Source organism: Candoia aspera, chromosome 3 (genome assembly GCF_035149785.1).
Source record: "Candoia aspera isolate rCanAsp1 chromosome 3, rCanAsp1.hap2, whole genome shotgun sequence".
Classification (NCBI taxonomy): Eukaryota; Metazoa; Chordata; class Lepidosauria; order Squamata; family Boidae; genus Candoia; species Candoia aspera.
Genome location: NC_086155.1, coordinates 47,844,291 through 47,871,597, shown reverse-complemented (window position 1 = coordinate 47,871,597; position 27,307 = coordinate 47,844,291). Strand labels below are relative to the sequence as shown.

General features: G+C 37.3%; 3 protein-coding genes across 5 annotated transcripts in view; 1 reads left to right on the top strand and 2 right to left on the bottom strand.

Moving 5' to 3' along the window:
- LOC134493210 (uncharacterized) overlaps positions 1-27,307 on the bottom strand; it is a 156,079-nt gene that overhangs the window by 59,865 nt on the left and 68,907 nt on the right. The gene's annotated exons all lie outside the window — the stretch shown is intronic.
- On the top strand, positions 3,044-6,855 carry TOMM6 (translocase of outer mitochondrial membrane 6). Of its 2 annotated transcripts, XR_010067565.1 has the most exons (4): positions 3,044-3,251; positions 3,994-4,095; positions 5,718-5,827; positions 6,598-6,855. XR_010067565.1 is itself a non-coding variant. In XM_063297580.1 (3 exons), the coding sequence occupies exons 1-2, from the start codon at positions 3,130-3,132 to the stop codon at positions 4,076-4,078; spliced, it is 207 nt and encodes a 68-aa protein (XP_063153650.1). In that variant the 5' UTR covers positions 3,045-3,129; the 3' UTR covers positions 4,079-4,095; positions 6,598-6,855. The 2 variants fall into 2 exon arrangements, 1 of the variants encoding a protein (XP_063153650.1); XM_063297580.1 differs by lacking the exon at positions 5,718-5,827 and having other exon boundaries at positions 3,045-3,251.
- Positions 8,779-27,307, bottom strand: part of USP49 (ubiquitin specific peptidase 49) — a 49,948-nt gene continuing 31,419 nt past the window's right edge. Inside the window, exons 3-7 of one of the 2 annotated variants that reach the window (XM_063297578.1) lie at positions 22,601-24,011; positions 20,523-20,727; positions 17,252-17,360; positions 14,803-15,008; positions 8,779-14,168 (exon numbers count right to left, since the gene is read on the bottom strand). In XM_063297578.1, coding sequence (XP_063153648.1) covers positions 13,984-14,168; positions 14,803-15,008; positions 17,252-17,360; positions 20,523-20,727; positions 22,601-23,983 — 2,088 coding nt within the window. In that variant the 5' untranslated portion in view covers positions 23,984-24,011 and the 3' untranslated portion in view covers positions 8,779-13,983. The remainder of the gene's footprint in view (positions 14,169-14,802; positions 15,009-17,251; positions 17,361-20,522; positions 20,728-22,600; positions 24,012-27,307) is intronic. The other variant, XM_063297579.1, reaches the window with a different exon arrangement.

Sequence of the window (27,307 nt, the reverse complement as noted above, 5' to 3'; positions counted from 1 at the left end):
AATAAACAACAACATCTCAGGTGTCTCAGAAGCTGAAAATGCTGCTGGTCCAAACAATGTTGTTAACAAATGTTGTAACTGTAAATATTGCCACTGGAATACATCTGGTAGATTATATTAGTCCCACCTTAGGCATTTAAAGCCGGCTGAGTGACTTTGGGCCAGTCATACTCTCTCAGCCCAACTCACCTCACAGGTGGTTGTTGTGGGGAAAATAGAGGAGGAAGGAGTAGTTTGTATGTTTGCTGCTTTGAGTTATTTATAAAAATAATGAAGGCGGGATATAAAATAAATATTTGTCTCTTAATACAGCATATAATAAAAATTCTCCATTATCTATTAATGGTCCAAAGTCAATATCCCAGCTTCCATCTAATTTTTCCATATCATCATCTTTTTACCAATGTTTAATGTTGGATTTTCCCATAAAGTCAATTTAGCATAGGAAAACGGATCAAATCTTTTTTATTAGACAATACATTTTGTATTTAGATCCTAATACTGTCACTAAAGGTGCTATATATGTATATTCCAATGTTACCCAAATCGGAAAATTAGCACCACTTGTTGGCTTCCAGTATTTAATACTTTACAATAGATAAGCTTGATGATAGTAGCTCCAGATTCGGAAAACTAAATCCCCCTTCATTAATTGGTAATTGCATTTTCTGTAAAGATATTCTCTGAATTGTAGATCCCAATAAAATTTTTCTAAACCAAGAATATATTTTCTGAAAATATTCAGTCCAGATATCTGAACAGGAATTCCTCTCAGAGTATAAATTAATCTGGGAATAATGCTCATTTTGAGAGCATTCACCTTTCCCCAAAGGGTGAGTTTTAATGATTCCCATCTATCCATATCTGAAGATCTAATATAAACCTTTATTTTTATTAGATGTTACTAACTGAGTTATATCCTTTGGTATACACCAAATATTTAATGGATTTGGTACAAATATGGAATTGATATTCCTTAAATGGATGGGTAACCAAATTTTCACGTACTGGCATCAATTCTGATTTGGACCAGTTAATAGACAGTACTTAAACTTTAGAAATGTATGATTGTACAGAATAAGCCTGCAGTATTTCTGTTCAAGTTCCTAAGCTATAACAAATCGATCTGTCCAGAATAGAGTTGGGATGTCTTGGGTCTTCAAGAATGAATTAAGTAAGTTTTTTTTTATATTCCATTTCTTCTTCTTCTCTCTCTCTCTTTTTTGCATTTCCATTGGATTGCTCAGTATTCTTTCAGTAATTATCTACTTCCTTAAACACATTCTTGACCTTGTTTATACGAGTATTCTCATGCATATCCTTTCAAAAACAACATATTTCTCTTTCGTATTAGTCAGTGATTTCCCTTGATGACAGCACTAGTCATAGATCTTACCAATGGAATAAATATTTTCTAAACACTACTGAACAGTGCTCATAAACTGCTGTTAGTTGGTTTTATTTGGAAGGGGTAAGTGAGACTTTTGGAAGATAAAAGTCTATTCTTCAGCAAACCTCTCATCAACAGGCTGAAGTTATCATACTCAAGGAAAGTGAGAGAGCAGCAGTTACACAGATTTTTGGAAACAAGTTGGTCCCCTAGTTCTTAATGGCATTAACAGGGGTTCTTTTTTCTCCTCCACTTTTCTGGGAATATTGTACTTTAGATCAGTGGAAAGGGGACTGGCCACATCATTTTCACATTGAATTGCACCTGGAAGGAAACTGGGAGCTAGTGCAGCTCTCACAATAGAGGTGTAATGTGGGTGAACCTGTGAACACCTGATACTGTGCATACTGCTGCATTCTGGACCAGTTGTAACTTCCAAGTGGTCTTCAAGGGCAGCTCCATGTAAAACACATTTCAGTAATCCAAACGGGAAGTGACTAAGGTGTGAGTGACCATGAGTTGTTATTTCAGGAGAAATACAACTCTATCCAGCATACACTGTACACCATTCTACAAGTATACTTTTTAATTGGCCAACAGCTTCCCTATTTTGTCTGGATTTCAGTGTATTTTCCCACGTCTAGTTCAATGTTGAGCTTAAGTTCAAGAATTGCTTTTCAACATTTCTGTGTTTTTTGTAAAATGTTGGCCTAGTAAAACCTAGTGAAAAAGGTTTCTAAAAGAGGAATCTTACGTGTATTCAATTCTAATCATAACCATTATTATGTTTAGCACAACCATTACCAAAATATGAGAGTGTGACGAAGTGCAGAAGACAGGAACCCAGTATGCCCTGTCTAGGACATGTGCTGTTGGAGGCTATAGAAGCACACCTTTAAGAGTCAGAGCTCAGCTTCTCTGGTCTGGGGATCCTAACAGATGGGTCAGCGCAGTCTTGTTTGTGATTCTTTGTAGCAGGAAAAGATAAGCACCATCCTGCAGAGAGTGTAAGAATCCTGTATACATGTTATTCATATAGTTTTAATACAGCTATTTATATTATTTGTAGTTCTATGTCCAGCTGGCTGTATCAACATAGATAACACACCTATTTCCTAACTTAGAGGTTCTGGTCAAGACTGCAGCTGACAGGAATTTAGGAAAATTGCTTAAATTAATTCCAACCATATATTGCTTTAGACCTTTTTCTGCGAATGACTGATGGGACTGGAACTGTGTGACTACTCCTTTTTTTTTCCCATTGCAAACAATGGGAGGTGGGTTGCAGAAAAAAGCAACACTTCTCTGAGCAACCATTGCCTCCTCCTTAGTCCGTTTGCGTCTTATTTTTTTGGCTTGCCACAAAGGAAAACAACCCTTATCCTGGTGCCCTCCAGATATGTAGGTTTACAGTCCATGGTTCGACTGGGCCAGTGTTCTTCAAACTTGTCAATTTTAAGATGTGTGGACGTCAACACCAACACTGGGAATCGTTTCCTCTGGACATCTCGTATTCCTCTTTCTCGCACCTCCGCAGAGAAAGAAAGAAACCAGATCAGCGCACGATCCTTCCAGCTTTAAGCCTTCAGGGCTACGGCGAGAGGCCGACCCTACGATAACGGGAAGTGACGCAGAAAGCCGAGCGACGGCACTGACGTTTCCTTTGCGCGCCGGCGGGGACATTTCCTCCGCTTCGAAAAACTCGTGCGCGTCTCTGAAAGGAGCCTGGAGGCTTAGCCATGGCGCCGGGCGCTCAGATGGGGCCTGCTGGCGGGAGCTCCGGCGCGGTTACTCCTGAAGGCCTGCGTGGCTGGATTCGAGGAGCTTACCGCTTTGCCACCGACCGTAATGACTTTCGCAGGTGAGACAGGTATTGAGGGGCTTCGGTCTTCCACCAGAAGACGCTCTAGAAAAAGAGGATGGAGCGCCCTCCGCTGCTTAGGCCAAGAGCCTCTCGTACCCTATAAAGTCATTTTTCCCTACCTGGTTCTACACATGCTGTGGCTGGGACTGCTGAAGGTTAAAGCCCAACAATCTGAAAGGTACCATGTTGGAAATAGATCTGTCCCTTGATGTATCGACGTTTGTCAGTCTTGAAGATGGAATTAGGAAACTCATGAAGAATTAGACTTTCAGGGATTACTATATGCTTACTCTATTTTCAGAGGTAATAAGATGTACCATTTGCTCAGGAACACAAGTGTTACTGTATCTTCATATCCTTCTTGGAGGCTTTCCATAAATGTCTAGTCACTGTGGAATTTGCAGTAGATCTGACAGGCCCTGAGGTAGTTAAGCTCTTGTGTTCTTAAGATATACAGAAGAGCTAAATAAAAACAACAGCCACCAAGCCTTATCTTCTTATGTATTTTCTTTGTAGCAATATTAAAAGACTTCTGGTTAGTATACCTTTCCTCAAAAGGCAGTGGAGAACACACAGATCATTCCTGCAACTTAAAAGATACTAAGAAGGTTATTTAATAGTGTTATTAAACCAATTATGTTAGTAATACCTTTTTAGTGTTTCTAAATAGAAAATTCTGTATTAGGACTCTGTGTAATCAGTATCAGCTATCATTAGCTCTCATTTGTATTTGTTACAGAAACCTCATAGTTAATCTGGGACTCTTTGCAGTGGGTGTCTGGGTAGCCAGAAACTTAACAGACATTGATTTGATGGCACCATAACCTGTTGCATAGCAGAGGTGAGTAGTCAAAATGATAGAAATATACTGTTGTGTGTAACTTCTTAATTTGTTTCTTATTAAGCAGATTATTCATTTATGCCAAGCCCAATTAACTATTAAACTGATTGATTAAACATGAATGCAAACTGTTTTGTTAGCAGTATCTACACAATAATGCCGAAATGACAATATGCATCTAGTGACATTATCACATAAGTGCCACAATTTTATATTTGTGTCCCAATATCTGATGCAAGTACATAAGTCATGGCATGACATCATGCATGTTTTGTCATTTGCAGCCCCCCATCCCTTGGTGTTCTATAAAACTGTTACATTTATGATCTTTGAACTGATTACATGGAGTGTCAGCCCTCCACTATAATTTTTTAAAATCTGAGACTAGGCAAAGAAAACTGTCTGCTTATCATGAGTAAGTAAAGCATCAAAAGTGGAAAAGCTTTAAGAAACTATTAAAATTATTTTATTAATATAGATTTTTCCAGATTGCAATATGCCTTTTCTAATATTGACACTAAGTAATTTTTCTTTGGGTGGGTTTTTCTTCTGTCCTTGAGATGGGAAGAAAGAATAATGTTTTAAAACCCGCTGATTCCACAGCCTATCTTTTACCAAGCCTCAGGAAAAGACACATGGTATTGCTGCCCTCACAGGAAGTAACATGGACAGCAGTTGGTTCTCCAAAACAGCTGTGTGAAGAGTCCTGCCAACTACGAATGGGAGGCTCTCTCCTGCTACATACAAAACAACAGGGGGGGCGGGAATTACATAGCCCTAAGATGCAAAGAGAAGGTGGGATTTCAAAACGACATTCTGCCTCCCTAGTCAGAAATCCTCCATGAAACAAGGTTGCCTCAGCACTTTCTTCTTTCCCTCCTTTCCTCTTGTGAATTTATAGTACAAGGTATGCTGTTTCCTCCAGTGAAGGCCTGAGTCAGACACAAACAACTAAATGCTCTTCTCAGCAAAGCGGGGAGTAAACATTTTGTAGCTGATAATTGTTGGCCTGCAGCCTGTCAAAAGAGGTTGCTTTGATCTCTTTTTACATTTGGAGTAGCTGGTGGCTGGGTAAAGGAGATTCAACTTTTCCCAGCCTGGTTTCCGGTGCATCCAAGGGCAAGGAGATCAGGAATTCAGCCCTTCCCCTTTGCTAGTTGCTACAAGCTATCCTTCCTCCCCCTACCAAGGGTTTTCTTTCTTCCTACTCTCAAGGCCCCATGTTTAGTATCCAGTGCATGGAATTTCCATTCTGGAATTCAAGGGCTTAAATAAGTAGCTGCTGCAAGCTGACAGGTAGCTGAATGCTTGCAAAAACTGGTGAATGACAAGCCTTAAAGGTAATTCTTTGCAGAGGGAGGAATCCATATTAGGTCCTGCAGAGCCATTTGATTTGTGTGCCATAGAAATATTGACCTTCTGGTAAATATGTGGTTGGTCTTCCATGAAGTCAGTATTTCTTTAAGTGAATTAAAAACTAAATCAGGCAGTGCCTGATTAACTGCCCTATGGGAATTAATCCTACAGCAGGCCAGTTAGAGGCCCCCCAAATTGCTGCCACCTGGAAACCCCTCCACATGCATGAAAATGTTTGCATAGGAGGTTTTCTTCCCTTTTCCCAGGGAAAACTCTACTTTCAAGCCAGAGCACCTTGAACCAACTTTAGCCTGCTCCTCCAGCGAGCTGGCAATGAGATGGAGGCTCTGCTATAAGGGCATTTCCTCAGCAAATGGTAAGTGGGGTATCTTTGAGCTGAGGCAAGGAAGCTCTGTAGTTGACTCCTGCTACAAAATCCTTCTGCCAGTTCTAGCATTTCTTATGCCTCAGCCATTTTAACATAGAGGGGTGGTTGGATTTATTGCTTTTATTTGAAAATGCAGAGGAAAATACTACCAAAGGCTACAGTTCATGAACAAATAGAATCATTAAGCCTGTTTAGGTTTTTGTGGTATAATTTGTTCACATACTGGAATATATAAATCAACATACCTAAGCAGGCATTTTAGTATAGGTTTATAATTCCATTGAATTTGTCTGAAAGGAATACATTAAAGAGAGAAATTTGGTATAAAAGAATACTTGGTAGTACCTGGAAGACTATTAACTATTAAACTGATCACAATGATTCTTGTATCCCTGAAACTGCACCCTTGCTGACAGCATACAGCAAACATTGTGATGTCTTTCTTGATAAGTGGACTGAAAGTTTAATCCGTGAGATGTTAATTCTGTAGCCTTCCTGAAAATATGAAAGTATACAATCTTCATTCTTATCACTAAGCAACTGTGGCCATCACTATGATTAGCTATATAATTTTAAAATCTGAGTTTTTAGGATTTCTTTTACATTCTCCCAGAATAAGAATTTGAAAATGAGTTGTGTCATACATATAATCTGTAACTGGAAGAAGTCTGTGTTTGTGAGAAGGCTGTATGTTGCTTCTTTTATTCAGCTGAGCAGTGCCATCACCCTGATTTTTTTCTATAATTTTTTTTTTACAGATTTTACAAATCTGAAGTTCCCTCCCCCATATGAAAGAAAAAAGCAAGAAGAATTGGAGAAAACAGAGGCAATATTTTACCTGTACATCATTCTTCACTATGCTCAATTAATTCTTTGGCAGCATTAGGTTTTATACTCAAATAGTAATAGAATACCACTGTTTGTTTTTGCTAAAAAGTTTTTGATATATGTACATTATTTTACAGAATTTAACTGTTAGATTCTGATCTGAAATGTGAAATAAAGAGATGCCAGTGCACTGGACTTTTTTCTTTTTTAATAGGAAATTTCAGCTTACAAAAACAAGGTAAAAAGAGTAGAGATTTACAAAAACATAAAAACATGATTCATATTTCACTTTTAAAGAAGTAACAAGCCCCAGTCCTGTGTTTAAGTAGGACTATTAACTATTGAACGGAAAAATACATTTTAAAAAGGCCTAGGTGAGGGTTAATTATGGACAACTTTCAGCCGGCATAACAGTTGTGTGGTGCTTTGAGTTGATTGTATGTTGTACACGGAAAAAGAATTGTGTTGCATAGCATTTTGATTCCTTGAATTGCTCTATGTGCCTTTCAAGTTAACTGGAAACTGCTTATGGAAGATGTACTTTTTTTTAAAGTTGAGATGTTTTGCCTCTTTTGGAAAGTTACTGCTGCCATTGCAAGGTATTTTTAACATGTTAGTTAGCAAAAGCAGAATGATTCTCCATCAGAGAACCATTTCCTTTTTCAAAATGTGGATAAAAATTGGCTTAATCCAAAAGAAATACAAACCAATGAATGCATCAGTTGCCATCAAGGAGGAAATTCAAAGACTAATTCAATGAGGATGGAGTCTTATCTGCCAAAATTTGGGGAGATATGTTAATGGACAGAAAGAATTATGCTGTCAGAACTTAATGTGTTCATAATGGATAGAAACTGTCAATTTCCATGGTGTGTCCCTAAAGGTTCTTGCATTTAAAAAAAAACCTTCAAATCTACCTCAACTTACCATACTAGTTCAAAAACATTTAGTGCATTGGTAGATTGTTGATTGACAGGTCTGTCCTCTTGTCTACTTCCATTCTACAAAACCTTGCAGTAGAGGCAGTGTCATACACAGCAAGTGTAGAATAAGTCAACTTCAATTAAGATTACACAAGGAATAGTCAAAAGTGAAGCTGTAAATTACTACTCACAATCAAAGTGTTCCCGAAGACAAAGCTTTAACACTTTTTACTACTCTTAAATTAAAATTAGAATAATTTAGCAATAAGAAAAAAGTGACTTTGGAGAATTCTTGCATTTAGGAAATATCTTCTTTAATATCAACCTTTCACTGTGAAATAGGGTTATTTTGGTGTCAAAATGTATTATTTCTCAGAGAAGACCTATTGAATTTTGTATACTGAAAAAGCCAAAATCTAATCCAAGTTCTTTCAGCATACTTTAGGTTAAAATAGCAATTTTCTACACAATTTTGAAAAGCAAGCAGAAACAAAGCCTACTTCTTAATTTTAGGCTAATTAGACTAATACCCTAAATCTTACATTTTATGAAATAAGTTCTCTCTGAACTGATTAGAGTGGGAATATAATTAAGCTTGTTTACTGGCAGAATACTATCTGCTGGTGAAATAACACCATCAACTCTAAACCCAAACTGCTTCAATTGCCCCTTCACTTGCTAGCAGTTCAATTGTTGAGACTCTTTCCCAATTGTTAATGATGTATTCTGCAGTTCTGATGTATCAGGATTTCCTAAGTAGTGGTAAACATTTTAGTAAGATCACTGTTCAGCTTATAAATATTTTGTTTGCTGGATTCCTAAGTAACAAAACTGATTTTGCCTTAAATGTAGGATTGTAGCAGTACTAGGAGCAAGTTTATGTTTGTGTTCAGTTCCAATCATTTCAATATATGCTGCACTGGATTTTTAAGGAATCTTAACAATACACTCTATGTTAGGACTGCTACATAGCATCCATGATAGAATTCTACCATTCAATATATAGATGTAACAACTGGGTCTTTCACCTTACTGTATGTGGGAGGACTAGGGTCTGAATGTGTAGGAAAGGCTATTCTTATTTCACTAAGAATAGTGGCAGTTATGATGTGAATTTTTGGATTCTTCAACTGATAGTACATGCATATATCCAGGTCTTTCTGTTCAAAACAGAATAGGTTTTTTCCCCCTGCAAGTAAAGTTCCATGAAATATTTTAACACTGTTGGTAGTGTATCTAATATTTTCCTATTTATAGCCCCATTTATAATGAATTTGAAGAACACAGTTTAGCCTGCATCTTGGTAGCATTGTTGCATGGTCTGGACTACAAATAATCAGCCAGTCTTGACCCTATTGAAAAGTGTTACAACTCAAAATAGGTATATTGCAGCTATGCAATAGTAACCATGAATAATCTTATTCAAGGTGCTGTATTTAAGAACATATTTTCAGTTATTAGACTACTAGATGTTAGGCCTAATTTCATGAAATAGTATTCAGTAGATGGTTGATTTGTTAATTATTTTTATATTCAAACAACTATATATATATAAGCATGATACATACTATTAAATTATTAACTGCATGAAGATATGTTGAGTCATTGTCATCTTTAACCAGAAGTAAGAGAAGGAATATCATGGCAAAAGAGAACCATTATCTTGCAAGGCACCAGTCAGTAGTTTAAGAGCCTTTTCCAAACTGCTTTGTCAATAAGTTTCTCTAGGGATTCTTACCATTTGTGTTTTGATTATGAATTACTTGCTTAAAGAGGAATAATCCTACCTCAAAAAAAAAAACTTACAAGGATTTAACATAAAACCCCAAATGATCTACTTTTGAGAAAATCATTTGCATCATTAGAAATACAGTATTTAGACATATACAATAAAATACATCAAGTTGCTGGTAAGAAACATTTTCCCATTCACATATGGATATGAAATGTAAAAAAACAAATGAACAACAAAACAACCAACCCAAACCTGCTACCAAAGTATTGTGAAGACTCAGATTTGGGAGTGAAGAAACTAAAAACTTGTGTCCCATGCAAAATGTAGTTAGGTACAAGGCACCATTTTAAACTTTAAAAAATTGTTCATAAAGTTTTATCAGGAGGCAAAATTAATCCTATACCCAACTTTCACCCAATTCATAAACAAACTAGTCAGCAATACTGTTGGATGTGGCTGCAATCTGTGCTGGGGATAATTGTTATTTTAAAATTCACTTGTTCACTTTCTTTCCTTAGGCATAACATTCACAAAACATAATGGAATTTTACAATCAGAAAGAGATTGTATCTAAAAAGAGACATGCTTTTTTCTTAGCATCTCCTTATGAATCCATACAACACATTTACTTGTGCATTTTAATTTCCATGTGTATAAACTTTCCCTGAAGTGAATGAAAACAGCTCATTCAAAAGCAACAGCAATAAAAAAGAGCATCTCCATCGTTCAGCTTTACCATACAACAGAAAGAAATATGCTAGGATATTGTCCTAACTTGCTTGATAAAATTGGTAATATTTTCCATTGTTACCTAATAGAAAAAGAATGCCATTATTTTCTTCTTTTTCTTCTCCCTACACATTTAGTTTTGATTAGGAGCTGTTTATTCTGCAAATTTTAGATAGATATATCAAATTAATAAAAACTGAGTTACATTAATACTTTTTTTTTTTTTTAAAATGATATCCTGAATTGCTTCACTCAGCTTTATTTTTCATCACTAGTTTTGGCAATAGGCACAAAATTAGCTTTGTTATACTGAATTCAATGATTAATTTTTAAATGTAGCCAGCTTACTCCTGTGGGTAAATTGAAAGGCTGTTTCCCAAAGATGTTTATGCAGAAGTAAGTTACTCAAGTTAATGGGCTTGCTTCCTAGTCAGCATACTTAGGATCATGTAACTCTTAAGGGGACTAAACTGCTACCATGGTTTAACAGGTTTGTATGTGCTTTTAGTCATATCTTTGCTGGTACAGTGACTTGTGTGAATGAATCACTGCTGTATGATAAATATGTTCAAATCAGGGCTGATCCTGTCAGCTCTGCAGTTAATATATATGCAAACAAAGGAGTTGAATGTGGCTAGAAAAATTAATAAGGGAAGACATGTTATCATTTGTTATTCTGTTAGGCTTCCATTATAATGGCAATAGATAGAATTATCAAGAACAGGCAATGATTACATTTTCTGCCAACCAGGACACTTTAAAACAGTGTACACAGAATAGCAAGAACACTGCTTGCAGCAGATAAAAAGAAACAGCATAAAAATGCTATACACTATCGCTTCCAAATAAAAGCTAATATTACAGAAACCTCACAGTGTTGGGAACAGCAAGCTCAATTCAAAAGTAAGTTACTTCCATCTCTCAAGATAACATTTAATTGCACATTTTTTTTTACATCCCATGGCACTGTTATTCACATGAGAGGCTATGACTTTTCAAATCTTGGGAAATGTAAAGCATCCTCTGAGTGCCCTGTTATCTTCCTCCCCATGCATCTCCTGTAAGTGTCAGGTGCTCCTACTTACTCAAATATGGATGCAATACACAATAAAAATGTGAGTATTAATGGAAGGTGTGCCAGTTATTAATCAATCTTTGTAGTTGTGCTTTTTTTAGAGGTGGGTAACCTCTGACATATTCCATATCAGCCATTGCCACAAGGATGAGGAAGAAGGCAGATGGGCACACAAGAGAGCTCAACAACTCAAATTGTAGAATCCAAGAACTAGAGCCCCTGAGAACCCTCTCCAAATTGCCTAGCTGCCAGGCAGCATTTTCCTTTCTTTATGGGAGTAGAAACAGCTCAAATGTTACATGCTAGATGTTCCTGGTGATGTTGTGAATGCTTGGGGTGGAGTTGGGGGAGCAAGATATTTTATGGCACTGAATGAGAACATAAGAAAACAAATATGGGGAGAAAATGGAATGGATAAGTGTTTGTGTAAATGGGAGTGGCTGAAAGATCTTAATTTATAAAAATGACTGCCTTTCATTTTTTTGTTGAGATTCTTGAATAGAGGAACAATCTGAAATAGTGATAATCTTGAAGCAAAATAAGCGAGGTGGCTTACTAGTCTGGACATCAGCCCTGACTATCTTTCCTGAAGATAGTCCTTGCAAAGCTTTTCATGGTGTAAAAATCAAGTGCTGATTTTTGCAAATTAATTCACCTTCCTAAGGCAATCCTACCCCCCCACCCCCAAAATCTGCACTGTGATTCAACTTACATTAAATTGCTTAAATGTCTCTTCAATCAATGACTACAACACTTGAACCGTGAATTTATTAAGAACGCTTCTGCTAAGAAAAACTTTCTGGAATGGCAATTATGTTGTTTTATAAGTCACACCTGGCTCTGAGTGTTCCTATCCATTTGACTGGAGATCACAATCTAACAATCAGAAAGTGAATCATAGAGTCAAGACTAACACTGCATGCAAGAATCCCATGCACTTCCAATTTAGTGCCATAGCAGAATAAGAGACAAGTCTGTAGGCCTTTCCTTCATTATTTTGTGATTCAGTTTCATCAGGAACTCGCTGATGGACTTAGAAATACAGGTTCAGAGTTACCACAGGAAAGCACATGAAAACACTGCATATGCCAGAACCACGTCAATTTTTGTTTTAAAAACCTCCAGCTTGTCACTACCATGCTTGAATTGGGCTTGTTGCAGATCTCTGTAAACACCATTTCCCCCCACTCTGCTGACAGCTGAATCTTATACACTGCAATTTATATTCTTGGTTGGCTAGCCACAACCACAGATCAGCTATGAATGGCCTTGTGAAAAAGCCTGCATTTTTCAAGGCTGTGTACAGACCAGCAAAAGAATCCATTTCATGTACCTTAAATGAATAATATGGGATTTCTATGCTGTACATCGGTATTTCTTAACTGAAAGGCAGCAAGTTGCTTAGCCGCAACTGAGGTCTGTGTTTTCCAAATACGCCCTTCACAAAGAACTGAAACAGTGGTAATCATGAAAGTTAACAATTAAAAGTTGCCATGATAAATAGCACATTAGTGATATTTAAAGTTCAGATGAAGTGGTCATGTGCCTTTCCTTTAGACATATATCGGAGTTTTGAAGCTAGATTTCTGGAGCTGTGTGTGTATTATGTCTCTGAGACAGCAAGAACAGCAACTGGGGGGAAAAAGAGGATATAGGTGCACATTTTAGGTGCAGGCTCTTTCTCAATAAGACTCCCCCCCCACAAAAAAAACCTCTTTAAGACTCCCAAAAACACAACAAAGGGGAAACCAAATAGAAAAATGGTCATGAAAAGGAGGATATTATTAGGGGGAAATGGTCCTGTCTCTTTATGTGATGGCTACTATATTCCTGACCATTTTTTTCTTGTACACGAGAAAACATTATGCATTTAGAGTAAGAGGTGATTCTTTAAAAATCTGCTTCTGTTGAACTATGTGTCATTAATAATGGAAACCAAAGCTTCACCGTGAACCTGAATGGATTCACATGACTTATTCATGCAGTGATCATCATATGATAACCAGTACACGATGAAATCCTTGAAATAATGTATCCCATATTAACTATTATAATTACACAGGAAAAGTTAGGTTGCAAATTCAGTTTAAGTACCTGTCTTGTTAGCAGTTGTTAAGAATAAGATTAGATGGGGAAGGAAAACAATTCCTGTCATTTTAGCCTAGATTCAAATTGAAGTATGTAACAAATTACTCAGATGGGTATATAATTTCCACTTTTGTTCATTCCAACAGACTGGAGTAATTATAGGGTGCAAAAATTTGTTTTGTTATACAAAAAGATACAAACAAGGACCACAGAGCATATTTTCCCAGTGTAGAAAATCACTGCAAGAGTTTTAGTACAGTACAATTCTATCTACCTAAATTACGTTGGTTGGAAAGAATGATGTATGATAATTGGCAAGTTATTTGCACCAACAGGCACAACAACTGTTCACCACATCAACAGAACAGAAATAGAATTCTACTGTACCTGTTCATTTATTTTCTTAAGTAACGTATATGTTTATGGTCCGTTTAATGGCTTTGTATCCTGGCTGTACACAGAAGTTTTGGATGTGCCTACTTTTTCATGCCACATAGCAATTCCTCTTTGAAAGAAGATAAATGGTCCTAGACATTGGTGGCTGTTGTTCTTTGTTTGGAGGAGGAAGGGTTTACAAATGCATCTGCCTTTAAAAAAAATAGATGTTCTGCTACAATCTCATAGAACAGAGTTGCACATAATAGGACGACAACTTTTCCAGACTGTGGATCCAAAATTCCTGCAGCACTATTTGTTCCTGCCTAGCTGAGTTAACTCCAAAGGCTCTTGAAAAAGAATCAGTTGATTGAGATAGTAATGTTTCCTTTCAGGGGAGTGTCAGTCTTCTAACATTGTGTTTGGACAGCACCTGAGCTTGAAGTTGTGTTTCTGAGATACTTGCTCTGCCCTGTATAGTTCTTTGTGTATAAAAAAGAATGTACGCTTGGGTTTTGCATACCTCCTCCACGCTACATACATTCAGTTTGGAGTCATTGCAGTGGACCCAAAACCCTAAAAAGGAGAGAAAACACAGAATATTAATGGCAAGACTATGGTCCAACAAATTCTTTTTAAATGGTCCTTGGAGGAAAGGCATCCAAAGAATAATGCAATCAATTCCATATGCCCAAGGGAAGGTTGAGATTCTGATTGTGAAGGCTCTCTTGATCTCAGTTTTTCTGTTTCACTGATATTTCTGAATGATAGGGAAAAAAACTATTCTAATTCTTTCTACAAAAGGCTGGAAAAATGTAATACAAACATTTTCTAAAGAAATGCAGTAACTAGTGGTTTGGGGAGGAAGCAATTATATTCTTTATTCATAGCAGATTTCTTAACAAGTTTGTTTTTCAGCTTGACCAGTGGAAATATCAATTCTCTCTGACTCTCTCTCTCGTCACACACACACATGCAGAAAGTGCAAGCCTGAGAAAGAAAGTTGCCTCTTTAAAAAAAAAACAAGCAATAAAGTTTCTTCTCATCAGGTTTAAGCTATAGAAAGCTAATACATTTTTGATTCTAGTGCTATTATGAATGCACAGTGAAAGCTGAGCAATATAAACTCACACAGAACAAGTATGTTTTCATGGAAGAGATAAATCTATAAGATGCATTAATTTTTTCCCCTGTAATAAGGCTCACGCACCTCCCTCCGTGTTGTAGCAATATGCCGTGTAATGTCCTGAGCCAAACCCTTTCCCGTGATGCATCACCACAGCCGAGAGGTCATAGACAAAGGTCTCTTTGTCAAGAGAGGAGAAAGTATCCCTGCAGCAGTAAGGTTCCATGTTTAATACCTGGTCAAAGAGGACATGGACCCCAATCTTCTCACGGTGATTACGTCCAGACCACCTGCAATTTGAAAACATATAATCAAAAGGACTTTTAAAATGGTGGAGGACCTGATGCGTCATAAAACTCTTACAATATTTGAAAGAGTTTAATATCCTAGTTATTGTCACTATTGTATACATTTTCAATTGTATGCTTTTTCAAATTTACTTGACATTCATTTAATAATGTGTTTTTTAAAACATTGTTACAACGTAACTTCTCTGATACAATAATATTTGAAAACTATTCTGCTTTTGTTTACCAAATCCTTGACATATTTTCTGAAATTGATTATCAATAAATGTAATTATACTTGGACTGAGTCTGTTCTTAATGTCCTGGTAACTGCCAACATTGATTATGCTGCCAGATATATAGATACAAATATAGATATTGATATATATTTTCAAGAAAGGAAGGATATTTCTTTCTCCCTTAGAAACCTATAATGGGTAGAACAATAGTATAGTATCTAGTCACCATCAATTGGCTCAGTAAAAGAACTTTCATTCCTACAGGTTAATACTACAAGAAACTTTTTTCTGCTACTGCTGAATCTAATCACAGAAACATGTTTTTAAGAACCGTTTCAGCATCTTCAAAGAAAAGGAGGCAACAGAATTATTTAAAAAGCAATATAAATATAAACCCTTTGAAGGCCAGAAGTGAGTTTCCCTTTATTATGAACTGATCATTAAAAGATACATTATGCTGATGAATAATTTCTTCCTAATTTTCCTAATTAACTGTGCAATGCTTTACAATTCACTGCAATCTGCTTTGGGGGTACCCCTTGTTTAACAAACATCAGCATCCACAACAGAAGCAGTGGTGCTATTATAATGAGTTGCTTCCAACATAATGTTTGGCTTCCAACCCACAAAGTGCTGCAATTATATTACTAGTATTTTCAATTGCTATGCATATGGACATACTGCACTGGCAGTGGCACTCCTAGGCAAATGGCTGAATCATTTTTTACCATTTCTATACCCTTAGTTGACACCAGTAGATGTTAATGTCAAGTTTTGAAAAGTTTTCTCTTGAATCACAACTTGAAAGAATTCCAGCATGCAGTAATTTGAATCCTTATACAATGATTAGAAGAGGAATCAACAATTTTTGCAAATACAGTAGATACATAAAACTTGGGAAATCTGTTTAGAAAAGCAAATATACATGAAGAAATAATACAATGGACATTTTTTTCAGAACTGTTCAGTAGCAAACAAGATACTAATCTTTTACTAAGTACATCACATCTTTACAGGTAGCTACTTCCTTTGTGCTCTGTAACAGTTCTGACAGAAAAATTCAAAGAGGAATGTAAAACTTTCTTCCAATTCTCTTCAAAAATAATATGGCATATATGAATTATATTTAGTTGTCTAGAATTGTAATGGTTGCCTATTCCAATAAAAGGAGTCTCACCAGTAATTACTAGAGAAAACTGATTTATTGAATGAATAGTATGCAAAGTACGAAGAAAGCTGAGAATGAGCAAAAGCACGCCAAATACAAACTTAAAAAGCCTTGCTCCCGTTGCGAACCCTCCCCTCAGGCTAGCATAGCAACCACCCACCCCAGATGCTAGCAACCGTTAGAATCGGCCTGAGAAAGTAACCTTGAACAGCAGAGATAACCCAAACATACATTCCAGAAGATCACAAGTCAGCACAAAGGAAATTTACCAGCGTGGCCAGGCAGGCACGCAACTGCAGACATGACATGTGAAACGTTACGAGGAACCATAAACATCGGAACGGGAACATGACAAGAATAATATAGTTACAGGTAGTCCTCGCTTAACAACCATTAGTTTACTGACAGTTCAGAATTACGACAGTGCTGGAAAAAACTACTTACGGCCAGTCCTCATGCTTATGACCATCGCAGTGTCCTTGTGGTCATGTGATCACGATTTGGCTGCCTGGCAACCGGTTTGCATTATGACCGTCGCAGCATTCTGTGGTCATGTGATTGCCATTTTTAATCTTCCCAGCTGGCTGCTGGCAAGCAAAATCAATGGGGAACCGCGTGATTCACTTAATGCCCATATGGTTCACTTAACACTTGTGGTGATTCGCTTAACGACCACCGCAATGAGGTCATAAAATAGGGTTAGATTCGCTTAATGACCACGTTGCTTAAAAACTGCAATTCCAGTCCCAATTGTGGTTGTTAAGCAAGGACTACCTGTATAACCATACTGCCATTTCAGATACAAAAACAACTCCGCATTTCCACCACCTTCAATTCACCTGAATCGTTTAAGGTGCAGCCGGAGGACCTGAGGTAGTCTGTAGATCATTAACTGCTTTTTAGCTTCACTTAGAATAAGAGGTTTGGGAGAAGACTTCCGTCGTTTGCCTATGTAACATTTAAGAAAGAAACAAAATGTGATGAGTTAAAGACTTCCATCCAAAATAAAAGTTGCACACAACAAATTCTCTCTCTATTTTCAGCACAGCCAAACAATAAAGGTGGGAAGGATACACATTCCTTGAGCTTCTGCTTATTCCTTTTTCAACAACTATTGGTTTTGGTGAGGTTTGGGGGAGTTGTTTTTTAAACTGTAATATGCCTATTTTTAAGGCTTACTCTATGGTGTACATAGTTTCCCACTGCACAATAGTGGGAAACTGTACGTTTTCATCCATCATGGTCAAAGGGAATTCCAAGGACCTCAAAGAAGGTGCTCAAGTGGTATGAGGCCTTGAGCTGCAGGTTGTTCTCTCTTGAAGTATGGGATTGCAGGCTGATTTCTTCATCAATACATGGACTAGTTATAGATTTCAAAACCAACTCATTTCTCATTTCATGCAGGAATTATTTAGAAGTAGAACAGTTATAAAAGAGAAATACTAGGTGCATTCTCTTATCCAGAATGTTTTTTAAATACCAATTAAATGTTAAATATAGTGGGAATGAAGAATAAGGAACAGGCATTAAACAGTGTGCTTCTCTCTTTACTATTTCCCTTTCATAGTTCCCTTAGTGGGAATCAAAATATATGCACCATTCTTCTGAGCTTGTGAAGTGGAACACAAGGCCTGAATATATGCATTATACTATTGCATTGCCAAGTTCAGAGTAAAGTTTCAAACGCATAAAATTCATGACAGATACCTTAGAATGAATCTGAAATCTGCCTTCTCCTAGTCATCTATATGTACTGTAGTGTTTCGAGGAATCATGGCATTACTAGAACTATCATTCTTCTTCAACCATTACAGGTAGTCCTTGAGTTATGACCACTCGTTCAGTGACCATTCAGAATTATGCTTGCGCTGAACAAGTAGTATTTATGATCGGTCCTTGAAGTTCTGGCCATTGCAGTGTCCCACAGTCACATGACTGCCATTTGCAACCTTCCCTGCCAGCTTCCCACAAGCAAAGTCAATGGGTAAGCCAGCAGAGAAGGTTGCAAGTCATTCCCACTGCTTTTTCTACGAAGGAGCCCTGCAACAGTATGAGATCCCAGGGATCTCACACTCTGTAGCACCCTCTGCCCATGCTCTATAGTATGTGCCTGCTGGCAGCACCCCCCACTGCCCCCGCTCCACAGCGCACACACCAGCACCTCCTGCAGCCCTCACTCTGTAATGACTGTCCATGGCACCCCCCACCCCCTCTGTGGCACCTGCACACACCACCTCTTCCTGCTGTGCTCCTTGCCTGGGACTCCCACCTCTTCCTGCTTAATGACCCGTGTGGTCCTGGGGTTACAACAGCAACTGGGACTGCTGGGATTCCCATCTCTAAGTGATGCGGTCACATGACATCGCACTTTATGACCGCATCAATTAGTGATGGAGGTTCCTGTCCCAATTGCCATCGTAACCCGAGTACTACCTGTATTGCTTGCTTCTCATATGTTATTCCTTTCATTTTTCAGAAGGTAAAGAAATCCTAAAACTTGGGTATACAACTTTATTTAGGCTATTGACCATATATGGGCTTTAGCTGTACTCCAAAAACTGGATGGGTTCCAAATAAAAAAGGATGGGAAAGATTTAATTATAAATGCAATATAATTATTCCACAGAAATATTTAATTATTTTTCCCTTCTATCTCTTAAAAAGTAAAATTTGACAGCAACATCTGGAAGGTTTTTAAGGACAGTTGCTAGGGCTGTAGGGCAAAGTTGGGCAATGTTTTAATGACCAGGGGCCACCATACATTTTTTTAAGGGGGCAGGATTACAATGGTTGATCAGGGAAGCAAAGTGGGCAAGATCATTGCATGTACTCTTTTTGGATAAGCCCAGATTTTTCTGCTTTTTTCTTTCTTTGTAGAATGGGTATTTAGATCTACATGGGGATGGCTGCTATGGACCACTCTCCCTCACTTGGACTGTTTTAGATTCTCCTGCCACTTGGACTTTTTCACTCTTATTTATATTTGTTTATTAGAGTAATTTTATATTTGTATATTTTATTTATTGTATGGTTGTTGATTTAATTAATTATTGTAAATCACCCAGAGTCCCCCAATGGGAGGAGATGGGCAGGGACAAAATAAATAAATGAATAAATAAATTTAGGGTTTTTTATTTGCTTTTCAATTAAAATAAGCTTATTTATGCCTTAAAAACATACAGTTTTTGACTGCTTCCTAAAAATGGCAGTAAACTGGTTTCTGACAACAGTGGTTGAAAAAAATTCCGGAGATCCCAAAACAAAAGCTTAAGGACTCCATGCAATTTTGGGGCCTCATCCAGCCCTTTCCTTTTTAAGGGACTATAGCTTGTGCACTTGTGTTCTAAAATAACTACTTTCCTTTGAGAGAAGTCAGTCTCTGTCAAGAAATATTGTTTTCTTGTGTCTCCAGCATACCTATTAGACTTCTCAGCAATTTGGCAGAAAAATGATAGATTTGTTTTCTTTGCTTTGTTTGTTTTGGGGAAGGGAGATAAAAGACACTGCAGATCTGTTGATAGTTCTATATGGGAGTGAAATTCTTCTACAATCTATTATCATCTTCAGTCATTGATGATACAGTAGACTCTCAGTTAACTGGCACCCATGGAGATTGGTAGATGCCAGATAAATGTAGTTTCTGGTTGCTTGAGAGTTACTCTTAAACCCTAATACCCACTAGATGGCAGCAGAGAGATACAGATTTTTTTTGCTGGTTCCTTGAGAGTGCCGGTCTTTTCTGTTCGATTTTTGAGCCAGTTGCTTGAGAGTGCAGGTTGCTTGAGTTCCAGTTAACTCAGAGTCTACTGTATTATATAAACATCATTATTAACAACCTTCCTGAACTCTTTCATGGTAATTTAAAAATAATGAAAGAGAACCTATATCAGCTTTGCTCATCTGGTATTATCTAGATGTGCTGGACCTGAATTTCCAGAATTCCCAGCCAGAAGGACTTAAGGCCATACTGACTGGGAATTCTATGACTCGACATCCCATACATCCAAAAGTACCTTCTTGGGAAAGACTGAGCTATAGAATTATGAAAGCATACAAGCAAATTTCTCACCAGATTCAATGAGAACATAAAACAAAATAGACTTTTCTTACTATTACACTGGTCACATGCATAAATTCTCCCTTCCAAAGCTTCTGTTTCTGTGAATTTGGCCAACATTTCAGTCAGCATGCACTCCGTCTGATTAACAGGCACAATCCCTTTATTGATCGAGTGATAGCGTTCAGGAAATTCCAGGGAAAGATCCCAGAAGGGTTCCACAGTATTGGATTTATAGTTACATGTTATACAAGTGACCTATCAAGCAAAAAAGAATATCAGAACATTTCAGTAGAGACAAAATGGCTTATTCTCCAGCCTGAATGACCAAAATCTGTAACCATCCATAAGATATTCTGTTTTAAAATTTTTAGATAAAAGGAATAATCTTTAAAAAAAATTATACTGTGTGATTTTACTACCTTCACTCAGCTCTCTAGTATAAGAATCAATTTTGCCCTATTGAAATCTGTGTCTAATACAAAGACTATTGTTCATCAAATGTTAATTTTAAAATGGTTTTAAAAATCAAACTATTTAACAATTGATCAAGAGTAAGCTGAATGTGACCCCCAGATCCCTGGAATCACCCAACAGAGGGATAGAGATAAAGAGACATACATAATTTGACTGCCTACCCTCCCTCCCCATTCCCACTGTGCCCTGTCCAGTGGTATGATATTACTGTTCTGTTCCTCTGGCCTTCAGCTGACAAAAAGAAAAAAAAGAGGAAACAGTGAGGCCTCCAGGTGGAAAAGGTGCCTACTAGTACACTTGAACTTTCTTTTCACTATAATGAGAAACATTCAAGCATCATAAAGGTAGCTTATGTTTAGTCATGAATGTTCTTGATCTCAATGCTACTCCAAGTACCTCCTCAGTATTATAATATTTATCATGTCATTGAACCCTATACTTACAAATCAAGAAACTAACCTAAAGCATAATATATGGCTTGTTTAAGTTGGTTCTTCTCCAAAAAGCCAGGAACAGCTGCTAAAAAAGCAGCTAGAATGAATGGGCATGTTAAAGAAGGACTTTTTAAACATCTACACCTTGGATTATAATATTTATTTAAGAATGGTTTTATTGTATTTTTAGTTAGTATTTATTTTTCTGTTTATTGTAAACCTCCCAGAGTCACTCTGTGAGATAGGCAGTGACTAAATTTGAAATATAAATAAATGTTAACTACTACCCATCAGCTACACTTCCGAGGCAGTACAAGCATAAATTGCAGTTCTTTAATTTATTTGTATGATCAAATATACTTTATATAACAGCAATATAGCTCTTTAATACGTGAAGTTTCTTTTGTCTATTTTCTTCCTAACAAGAACAAACATAATGGATATATTTATCATAACAGTCACTGATATAAGACAGATTAAATGTGTTATTCAATTTGCTAGGTTTCTGAAATTAAGAAGCATGTTGCAACACTGCTCTATGTAATACACAATAATGATTTGACAGTATATGAGCTTCAGCTTTGAGCAAGCCCTCATTATGATTTTCTCCCACACTTCCAGTATTAGGAAAAGTGGTGGACTGCTATAGATAGTGTGAATAAGAACATTAAGGAAGAAATCAGAGATTGTGAAAGATAGCAGAGTTTGCAAGTCTGAAGCTCACTTAGCATAATGCCAAACCACAATGATTTGATGTTACACAAGAACCAGCTCATATCTATATACATGAAAAAAAACAGAATATTAAATGGTATTTTTAAAAAAGGTAATTGTTTTTGCAAAGATCCTTTATCTTTTATCCTTATCCTTTAAAATGTAGCCAACCTCATTCTATCAAAATGATTCTTTTGAAGAAATAATAAAGCTTGTAGAAGCCATATGAAAGTATAGAAGGGTGCATAATCAAGGAAAAAAGAAACAACAGTCCCACCTATAGTGGTCATAAAAATCCTTAACAGCAAGAAGAGCCTGAAGGGGAAGAATCAAGTCAGTCCACAAACACACACAAAACTGTCTGCTAAATTTTAAAAGCCAATCTTTGGCTACAACTAGAGAAAAAGAATCATGCAACTATATTGCATTGGAAAATATCCTAATTCTTTGTCTATGTATGAAAGTGACTATTTCTGGCTGGGCAAAGGATTGGATAACATGCATACCTGACTGAGTAGCTGCCCGTGAAAAATGGTGTTCACCACTTTCAGGACCTGCTTGGTGAGCTTCCTCTGTGAAAAAGGGATGAGGATCCTGCGTTTTGTTCCTTCAGATTCCAGCTCTTGCTGCACTTTGTCCAACAATTCACAAAGAAATTCCTGAGCATCTTGCTGATCATAACCCCGAAATGCTGGAATCAAACTCCACACAGAGTGTAGCATGGCAAAAGGAGACACTGAAGCCCACTTCCCAGACCACATGACTCTGAAGAGTGTGTGCAGTTCATGACAAAGAGAGATGTGCTTTGAACTTGGCTCCTTGGGCTGTATTAGTTCTAAACTTTTGCTTATTGAGGACCCCCCATTTAAACCAACAGACAGGCTTTGTCTGCCAAATGAACTCAGTCGATCGTTTTTGCCCAACTCAGTAGGAGTAGGTCCACTAACTAGCTTTCCAGACATTCTAGATTTTCCGATCACGGTCTTAGCTAAGAGTTCTTCAGTTTCACAAAGATCCAGCGTCAGGAAACATTCTCTAAATTTCTGGAGGTGACTTAATACTTGAAGGATAGAGTTCATGTAGCATGTATTTCCTAAATTTTTTAGTCCAGTCACACCAGGAGTCATGAGAGGTTTACGCTGGATGGAGTAGAATTGTTTGAATTTGCTACTCTGCACTCGTCTTGAGGTAGGGGAACTTGCTTCCATATCTCTGAATTTCCGAGGAATCAGATTCTCTCTGCGAATGTGTGACAAAAGCCTGGCACTTTTTCTCGGAGGAGTGCTTGCCAGCTCCTCCAACAATCTCCGCTTCATCTCTTGACGTCGCTGCCTGGCCACTTCCTTTTTCCTCTCCAGTTCTTCCATTTGCTTCTTTTGTTCTAGTTTTCGCTGGCCTCTAGAACTCTTATCAAACCATGTTCGCAATGCTTTTGCAAGCAACGATTGCCGTCTATACCAGAGAGCTGTAAGCATCTGAGGTTGTCCCTGAGGGGCTCTTTGATGGTTGCAAACATCCTCCCCCAAAGCCATTGACCGCAGTGTCCTACCACTTCTAGCAGAAGGATCATGCTTCTGACTTTTAACTGCAGACAAAGAACTCCTCAGTAATTTCAGGTCACCCTCGGGATTATCATTCAATACATAGTCTTCACAAAGGTAACAAAATACATACAGATCATTTACTTCCATAGCCAAAGGATGCCTGGTCTCTTCAAAGTGTTTAAGTGCATGGTCCTCAATATATCTTCCACAGGCCACATGGGAACATTTTAGGCAAGCCCAAACGGATTCCGTGGTGTTACAGTCCATGCAGTGCCACTTCTGGGGGTTCAGAATGGAATGATCCTGGGCAAGTCTTAGCCGCCCAACATGTTTGCATCTATCCATGTCTTACATAAAGCTCCACTGCTTTAACCTTACAGAGTAGGCAGAGAGGAATATAATTACTGCACACAGTCAAAAATATATCATACAAATTCTAGCATTTTCTTCAGAGTATCACATTTATAGAGTTTAATAAATCAATAAAATAGGGAAAAGGAGAATGGATAAATTCTAGGCATGTAATTTTTTACCAATTATCTAGTCACTACAAGCCTGTTCTTGTAGAATAGAGTAAAGCAGCCAGCTGGGAAACTAGTGCACTTCCTTGTGCAATTGGTTTGGCCACTGTGAGAACAGACTGCTGGACTAGATGAATCAGGAGTCCAATCCAGCTGGACGCTAATTATGTTTTTATGTTTTGTGTGTGTATGTGTATGTGTATGTATGCTTGTACGTATATGTATGTATTATCATTTAGTTACTTCCTGTTGTTTCCAGGAAAACTCATTAACCAAGGTTGGTTTCTCATTTTGGATTGGGCCTGGATATTTAAATTATATTGTTTCATATTTTGGCTTGTTCTGAAGTTAGCAATATCACCTTTCCAGTTTACACAAAGCAGGAAACTATTATAAATGAAATATTGCATTGTTTACAGTGTAAAAGGAATGCAAAACAGCTGTCTGAAAGGATACCTAAAGGCGTGTATCTATTAAATATCATCTAAAGATAGTTATAAGGTCCAAATCCGGTTAAGTTCCTTATAACTATGGCTTAATGAAATAAGTCAACTTCAAACTAAAACCCTTTCCTTCTACTGTAATATTTTAAGATTAAATACTGTTCCACATTCAAGCATAACAAAAATACGGTTAATTTAAATTAAAACTGAAAACTTCCAGGCTTACAGCTGTTCTGGAAAAGGATGTATATATATACAACTGGTTTAGAATGTGGTGGCACAGGTGTGCCATGATACACCTGCATGTTACTAGTGCTTTGCTGCACTGGTTGCCAGTTGGTTTCCAAATGCAATTCAAGGTGCTGGTTATTTACTTATAAAGCCATTCATGTCATAAGGCCTGGTTATTTGAGGGATTGCCTATCTCCAATACTTTACATCCAGCCAGTAAGATCGAGCAGACTGGGTACGTTTCAGGTCCCCTCAATTAAACAATGTCACCTGTTGGGACCTGTCACAGCACCCGCCCTCTGGAACAGCATCCCCATGGAGATTCATATGGTTCCCACCCTTCAGTTGTTATGGAAGTCTTTGAAGACCTGGCTTTGCTCTCAGACCTGGGGTTAGGATGGTTGCTGTGCCCGTGATAATTATTGGGGGTAAAGGTGTGTGTTGGTTTCTTTGGACATGTAAGGTTCTTTTTTCTATTTTATTGTTTTCTGTCCTTGGATATAAGCTGCCCAGAGTCATCTAGGAGTCAGGCTGCCTCCAAATCTAATGATATAAAAGTGTATTATCTTAAACCAGTGCAATTTGTGGGAAAAGTTATTCTGTAAGGTGATATAAAAGGATGAGATAGTACCGAAAATTGACTGGGCCCTTTGAAGGCCTAAGAATGAATAAAAATGGTGATAGTCTGGTAAGTATCTGCTTAGAAAAAGTCTGTTCTAAATACATCATTCAAGCATTAGTCTATTCATGTGTACACACAGTAAAGGAATGAATCTAAAGCATCAATAATTTGATATTTATGATGAATTCCTTGGAGAATTATTGAAGGATACAAGAGATGAGAAGATCTGAATACGGGACAGATTATTAAGAGGGGATCATGGAAAAATGGACTTAGAAGAAAATGAAAGATATAAGATTGCAAGTATAGAAAGTATATTTGCAGAAATGTTAAAATATAGGTGTGAGTTACATATGGACTGGCCCTAAAACTTTTTAAAAATGTATATAAAGACTTCATCTGGGCATGATGATTGGAAGCATGTAATTTGGGAAGTGCAGTGAGGCATAGAGTGCAGATCAGGTTTTTGCTCTTCAGCAAGTCACTGAGATTATGAGTGTGGAAAAGGAAGGTTTTTTGCATGGGTCTTGATTTAAAGAAAGCCTATCATAACATGAATAGGTTTGAATTATGGAATGTTTTGCAACAATATGGAGATGACGGTTTGTTGCTAAATGCAAGAAAACTGGTATACAATGGAAATAAAACATCCATGGGAATTAATGGAATGCTTAGCAAATGGTTCAACATTGAGCAAGAAGTTAGGAAAGGATGTATGATACAATACTGGATAACTTTCATCCACTTTTCCTTTTTGGGGAGGGTTTTGAGAAAGTGGTAGGTACACAGCTTCAGGAGGCCCTGGAAGAAGTGGATTATCTGGATCTTTCCAGTCAAGTTTCAGGATGGGCTACAGTACTGGGACAGCACTGGTCATGTTTGTGGTTGACCTTTGGAAGGCTTGAGATGGGGGTGGTATCCTTGTTTTCCTAGATCTCTCAGCAGCTTTCCATACCATTGATGTGGTATCCTTCTGGACCAACTTTAGGGGTTGGGAGTGAGAGGTACTGTTTTGCAGTGTTTCTCTCCTTTCTCCAAAGCCAGTTCCAGTCAATGTTGGTGGATGTAAATTGAATGCATGTTATGAGAGAAGGACAGATAGCCAACTAAACAGAGAGTGTTGTTGTGTGTGTGCAAGTTTGCAAAAAGATACCCTTAAGTATTTCATTTAAGAATTTAATTTTGTAAAAATCAATGTTCATAATCTCAGGATTCTATGTCAATCATTAAAAAAAATTCATGTTATGTAAAAAAATGGGATTCTAGTCTAGTGTGTTTTATTACTCTCTTTCAAGATTTAGGAAGTTATCAGTAGTACAAGGTGGTTCCATGAAATGTACATTTACAATCAGAACTTCTGGAAACTGTTCCACTAAGAACTATTGGCACAGAAATCCAAGAGGTGGCCCAACGATCAAGGACACATTTAATCAAAGATTAGTATCAGAAATTAGGCAGATAATGTCTGGGGAGAAAGTATTCTAAGTAAATAAGGTGGTGTCCTATTGATGAAATTATTTCATTAGAGAATTTCTATAAATGCCAATTATTGGTGTCTTTTCAGCACTAGGTGGAGTCTTTCCTAGCTTTTAAGTATTAAATTGTTGTGGGTGGTTTTAACAGCGTTTTTACTTCCTACTCTCATTATAATAGAAAATAATAGTAGCATGTACAGGTTATTTTAAATGACTTATATTAAAGTATGCATAAAATGGTTCAAAAGAAAATGTGAATTTTTAGGATGGAAGTAAATATAGTCAGCTGTGCCAAAATAATAAATTATACTAAAACATTAAACTGTATTGAAATATTTATCTACAATTCTGAACTCTTTCAAAATAAAGTGCATTTA

Excerpts from the sequence above, each read along its gene's own strand:
- TOMM6 (XM_063297580.1), top strand. The coding sequence starts at position 3,130 with ATGGCGCCGGGCGCTCAGATGGGGCCTGCTGGCGGGAGCTCCGGCGCG. Across the intron at positions 3,252-3,993 it reads GACCGTAATGACTTTCGCAG|AAACCTCATAGTTAATCTGG; the intron begins GTGAGACAGGTA and ends TATTTGTTACAG.